This window comes from Marmota marmota, unplaced genomic scaffold (genome assembly GCF_001458135.2).
Source record: "Marmota marmota marmota unplaced genomic scaffold, marMar, whole genome shotgun sequence".
Classification (NCBI taxonomy): Eukaryota; Metazoa; Chordata; class Mammalia; order Rodentia; family Sciuridae; genus Marmota; species Marmota marmota.
In genome coordinates, this window is record NW_026000241.1 from 31,306,001 (window position 1) to 31,312,640 (window position 6,640).

Consider the following 6,640-nt stretch of genomic DNA (forward strand, 5'->3'; position numbering starts at 1 on the left):
GCAGCATCCCAGCAAAGTGGCCTTGCTTTTGAAAAGGGACTAGCCAAACAGGCAGCTATGCAGCAAAGTAGCTCCTCTGCTGCAGCCTCCATCGCCGCCGCTGCTGGATTGAAGCATGGACTAGCAGGACATGCTGCAGCATCCCAGCAAAGTGGCCTTGCTTTTGAAAAGGGACTAGCCAAACAGGCAGCTATGCAGCAAAGTAGCTCCTCCTCTGCCTCCTCCATCTCCTCTGCCGCTGGTTTGAAGCAAGGATTAGCCAAACAAGCAGCAGTAGCCCAGCAAAGTGGCCTTGCCTCTGCTGATTATAAGCAGCAAAGTGCCAGCGCTCTTAGTGCCAGTGCTGGTCTTAGTGCTGGTGCTGGTCTTAGTGCCGGTGCTGGTCTTAGTGCGGGACTAGCCAAACAGGCAGCAGCCCAGCAGCAAAGTGGTGCCCTTGATCCTGGTTTCTTGAAGGGAGGATTCAATCAAGCAGCCCAGCAGCAAAGTGGCTTCCCAGATTTTCCTGGAAAAAGATGACCACCTCCAATCACAAGGTAATCATGAACATACTCCTTCATTTCATCTTAGCTGGTCAAGGAACCACACCACCCTCCTCCCAAGAGAGGAGAATACAAAAACCTTCCATCCTCCATCATCCTAGTAATCTAAATTCAAACACACCTAAGATTCTAATACACTCCACTAGCAGGACCCTCACCACTACACTTATGAAAGTTCAGTGTTCCAGAAAATCAATTGGTAAAATGAACAATGTTCACAGTCATTAAATCTCTTTTTAAACATTTCTCTGGGTAGAGTATGCAGATACTTTAAGAAGTTCTGTCTCCTAGGTAATTATGATTTTAAGGAGCATTGCCCTATATTTGCTTTTTCTCACTGTCTTTTCTTCATTCAAGTTTGTTTAAGAAAGCAGAGCATTGTTCTTCCTTTGGTCCTCTGCCTCTTTTCTCAGACTCAGTGACTTCTCATTCCATATATCCTCCTGACTACCCTTAGCTTAGTTCTATGTCATATCAAAGCCCGCTCTCATGTTCAGTACTCCTATCAAATGATATTCAAGTCTATGATCCTAATTTTTATCTTGATTTTAGATTGCTCACTTTTAAATTAATCTATGCTCATGCAAAAAATAAAATTGATCTAAGTGAAAAGAATGGTATGAAGCTGTTTCTTAAAGACATTTTATTCTACCTTCCCATCTCCCTCACCAAATCCACAATTATAATTTCTTTCTGACACCCTCTTAGAAATGTTTCTGCATATATAAGTACACAATCCTTTTTCTACAAATGATAACAAAAAGTATATGCATATCTGTATGTTGCTCATTTCAAATGACATGCTTCTTTAATATTCCATCCCTAAGCAGATTATATAGACACAGATCATGCCTTCCTTCCTTCTCCTTTCCTTCTTTTCTTTTTTTCATTCTTCCTTCCTTCTATTTTCTTTCTTCCTTCCTTTTTTAGAACCCCTTTTCTTTCAGCTCTTTCTTTCCTAATTTCATTATCTGCTTATCTCCTCAATTTTGTACTTTCTTTTTCCACATTTAGTATTCTTGCAATTGTGTCATTTTCCAGTGTGTAACTTTGTCATAATTTTTAATCGAATCTTGCTCTTGTAGACTTTTAGCTTTTTTCAATTTCTCTATTATAGATGTGTTTTGCAGCGACTATTTTTGAAGATATACAATTGACCATATTCAATAGAAACCAAAAGACAAACAACCTAGGAATAGTTATCATTGCCTCATTTTCCAAGCAAAGCTGCAGGCTCTAAGTGTGCTAAAGTGTCTAAGAAGAAAGAATAATTAAATCAGAGGGTAAGGGGGGAGGACAAGGGGAATATGAACTGGAGGTGGGCTGTTACTTGCCTCACTTCAGTGATACCAACAAGTGATTATCAGTCTCGTGCCATATCAGTTCTCCCCTGAAACCTTCCATTCTTTTTTTTTTTCAGATACCAAAAGAGAAGATGATGCCTTCGGAGTGTTATGCTGTTGGAATAATTCGGTCAGAACTGTATCTTTCATGCAAAATAAAACAATCATCATGCCATTTCTGATTTCTGTCTCTTTTTGGGGGCTGGAAAGTCTGAAATTTGGGGGCTATGGACACAATGTAAGGACAACTGGAACCCCCTTCCCTTGGGTGCTTCCACCCAGCTTGCAACCTCCTTTATGCACAAGCCAGCTGCCAGGCAAAAAACATTGTTTCCTATCTGCCTTGGATTCAATAGAAAAAGTACACTTTTAAAAATTATTTTCAGAGTATAATTTTAAGAAACAAGGAACATATAACAAAGTTAGGAAGGTACACAGGCTGAAAAATTCTTAAAATTTCCAAAATATTTTAATCAAGTTTTTGGGACATGAGTGTGGTTGTAGTTTGCTTCTTCCTTGAACCCACTCTTCTGTTTCCCCCTATTTTATCATTACTCATTTCTGATCTATGTCCCCTACAATTCTTTAACTAAATAAAGAATGAGTAATTTTACAAAAGACATAACCTGAGAGGTTTTAATGTGTATGGAGTTCTTCAGATTTGATTTTATGATCATCTTCTTTCTTATAAGCTTTTGACACTCAGTTAAGCAGATATGATAGTCAAAATTATGAAGGACAACATCATATAAGACCATGTTACATTTGCAGAAATTTCATACAATTTATGAGATACTTATTAATCACATTTAGCCATGTGACTCAATAAACATGAATTATCAATTCTCATTTCCAGGCCAATTTAACACATTCAAATCTTAATTAGGTAAATATCTCTTTTAATTTAGAAGAGAAAGTAAATTCTTTGGAATATTTCAAGACCCTCTGGAATCTCCCCAAGAATAGAGACAAAAAGACTTAATTTATTATTGATTTCAGAAAGTTGTCAAAATGCAAAAAGGTTAAGAACACTTCAATAAATAAAAATCACAACTCACTGTGAAACAATACTACAGTGACAGAGCATTGTAAGGCAAATGTATAATTTATATGGCTGTAAGATGAAAACAGGCAATTTAAAATTAAAAAGCCTCATCTTTCTTAAGTAACCAGAGACTGCAGAAAAGAACATGAATAAAAAGAATTATTTTATCATTAATTTACTGGTGCATTATAATTATATGTGATAGTGGAAGTCTTACTTATATAATACATGCATCAGTCAATATTGTTTCCCTATACCTCCCCTTTCCCTTTCCCTCTCCCTCTCCTTCCCCTTGCTCTCCTTCCTCTATTCTACTGGTCTTCTTTCTATCTTTCTATCACAAGATACACATATATACACTTTTTTTTCTTCTTTTGTAGCTTCCACATATGAGAGAAAATACAGGACTTGACTTTCTGAGTTTTGCTTTATTTTGTTTAACATAATGCTGTCAAGTTCAATCCATTTTCCTGAAAATGATATTATTTCCCTCTTCTTTATGGTTAGGTATATTTCCATTGCATATATATATGCAATGTTTTTTTGTCATCCAGTGAAGGATGACTAGGCTGATTTCATAATTTGGCTATTGTAAATTTTGCTACTATAACATGTGTATACATGTATCACAAGAGTGCAATAACTTTAATGCCTTAAGATAAAAACTGAAGAGTGGTATGTGGGGACAAGTGCATCGAGTACTCAAGTTAAGGGTATCTTAGTGGCAAACCACTCCTCTCCTGCTAAGCCTCTGAGTGGAAAACCGCTTATTCTATAGGCCCAACCCTTCGCGTGAGGCCATGTGTTGCAGTCCCTGTGTTTGCTCCATGGCCCAATCCTCGATTTTTCGCTGCAAGGGCAATTGGCAAGAAATTGTATTGGTGGGTGCCTGTAATCTTCTTAGCTACTGCCTGAGTATACCTACATGGTAACTGCAGAGTAAATCAGAACTGCTTCTTCTTGGTCTCCGGAGGTCTTGATTAGCAACTCCACAGACACACTCTCCTGTACCCTGTTCCATGGACCTCCTCACTGGATGAGAGAGAGCCCACACAACTGGCACCCAAGAAGGGATCTGAGGTAAGCTTATAAGACATGGTGTGGCCCCTCACAGAGTGGTGAGGAAGGGAAAATGGGGAACCTACTGAGTTCCACCAAAGACTTGCAGCTGCAAGTGCTGCACTCTCTCTTAGGTACTAGAGGTTTAACCCTGAATAAGAGAGAAGCCCAGAAGTTCTGGGATGTAATAATAACTTCTAGGCCATGGATTAATGCTGCTGATGTTTTTGATTTTAGATATGGGACAAGATAATGGCAAATGCACAGCAAGCTGAAGTAAGACAGGGGTATATTTTACCAATACTTTTTTTTCCTATTGTGACAGCCATTCAGCAAAGTTTAGGGGGCCCTGGAACAGACCCTTGTCATATAGTGATGTCCCTGAGGAAGATGAGGCTGTGAGAGACAGACAAGGGGAAAAAGTGGAGGTAAAAAACTACTTAAAAGCAAGCAACCACAACAGGTGCAGGAGGGAGAGAGACAGGAAATGGGGTACTGCTAGCCTTCATGGTGCAGGAAGAGGAGACTATAAGTGGCACAAGTGCAGCTTCTAGTCACAGGCAAAAATTATATCCTTCCCTGAGTCAATGGTAACTGCCTCCTTATGAGGCAATGCCAAAGCCAGCAAGGGACTATGACAGTTTAGAGATTACCAGGTTGCTAGACAGGCCCAAGCCATGGTCTCCCAGAAATCCATTCCAGGAGGCCAGTGATCCTTTTGAAGATCTATGTAGGATAAGAGATGAAAAGTGGGGTAAGGGAATACAAGCCTTCCCAGTCAACATGGCCCTACACCACAGCACCCTGCCACTTGGTATCCACATGCACTGGGTACCCTGAAGGAGTTAAAGGAGGCAGTGAAAGAGGATGGGGACTGGGGGCCATTTGCACAGCAAATGCTTGAATCACTCAGTCTTGAACCTAATTGCTCTCAAGACTGGAAAGGCCTATCCAGACCCACTCTAGAGCCCGCAAAATTTTTGAAGTAGAAAGCATTTTTCTAGGATGAATGTGAATGGCAGGGGGATCATAATTATACCACAAATGTTAAATGTTTGCAGGGAGAGGGAATCTACATGTCCCCAGTGGTGCATGATAATTAAAAAACAAGGGCCTGCCAGGACCCAGCAACTTCTCAATATGTCTCATAAAGCCCAGAAGTCCAGCTAAAACTGCTTTGCTCTTTATATAACTAGGGAAGAATTGCCAGTTGCCAAAATATTCTCCCTTCAGAATACACCCATAATTATTCCAGAGAAAAAGATATCATTATCCTGGTCACCAGAAAGCATCACATTATCTATCTGTCCCAAATCCCATTGTTTAGGAGGCCCTCCTGCAACATTCTCTCTATCCATTCAGAAAGAGCCAGGATATGAGAAACACGGGAGTAAGTTGTCCACAATGGACAAGGGATCTGTCTTTAGGATTTCCATTCACATGGCCCTCCCCACCTTACCTCCAACCAAATTCTCCTCTAATTTCCACTAGCCCTGCACAAAACTGAGTAACCCAATGAAAGACCTAGATAAAGTCTGAAATGATAAGATGCAGCTGTTCATACTGATTAATGTAGATCCTCCATGAAAAAGATCAGGTAACTACCAGATAGAACAGAATAAACAGCAGGTGAAAAGATATCAAGCAATGCAGTTTCCCAAAGAAGAGGGGGAGGGGAAGGAAGTTGGAAACCAGGTACCTGTTCAAATGGAGGTCCAGGCTGATAGCCGTGCCCACCAAAAAACGGCGAGAGAGGTTTTCCATGATGGAGTTAGTCTGTTTCCAACGCCAGGGTGTCTGGTGAGGTGTGGGGAGCTGGGATGGCCTTTTGCTGTGGCTAGATTGCAGCCCTATGGCCTGCGTGGAAGTGGAGTACAGCTGATAAGGTGATTCTGCTATGCTGCTTGAGAGCCATGTGTGCTAGAACTGCAGGCTTTGGGTCTGGAATCTGGTCTTACTGGAACACAGGCTCTGATTTGAGCGCAGGAGGTCGCAGCTCTGGTGGTTTCTGCGGAAATCTGCTATATAGGGGTTCTGTTGCATGCTCTGAGATGTTATATTCCATCTAGGTGTGACCTTGTGGAGACACCACCCGACTGATTTCTTGGTTTCATTCCACAGAGCCGCCAGAAACAGTACCTCCTCTATTCCGCCGTCTTGGATCTGTCAACAACCTTTTGCCTTTAAATTTGGCAGAATCTGAGGTTTCAAATAAGAGAATTTCAAGAGAATTATCTCCTCATATAAAAGAGAAACAAAGAAATAAGAATTATAAATGTTAGTTACATGCCAGTTATATGTCAAGATCCAGTAGTAACTTGCTGCCTGATAGTGCATGTCTGGCCATGTAAGCCCTTGTTGAAAATAGAGGTAGCTGCTCAAGGCTCTAGACCCACACCGAGAAATACCAAGATTGTGAAAGACAAAATGGTAATCCACAAATACATATGACATTTTTTTTGTCAGCTATAGGGACACAGGTGAATGAAGCAACAGAGAAAAGGGACATAGAGATTCCTTTCTGTGCACTTCACCTTGAAGCCATATAACTAAGGAGCAACATTAGGAAAGAAGGAAGCAGTTGAGTGATTCTAAGTACAATGTAGAAGTCAGAATCTGAATTCTGTGCATTTGTGTGTCATCTCTCAGCA

At 40.6% G+C, this 6,640-nt stretch overlaps 1 protein-coding gene across 1 annotated transcript in view; it reads left to right on the forward strand.

The window, feature by feature from the left end:
- LOC107145149 (basic salivary proline-rich protein 2-like) overlaps nucleotides 1-519 on the forward strand; it is a 75,351-nt gene extending 74,832 nt beyond the window's left edge. The window contains exon 4 of the mRNA XM_015488953.1: nucleotides 5-519. Within this exon, the coding sequence (XP_015344439.1) occupies nucleotides 5-519 (515 nt within the window). The remainder of the gene's footprint in view (nucleotides 1-4) is intronic.
- Nucleotides 520-6,640: the final 6,121 nt, after the last annotated feature.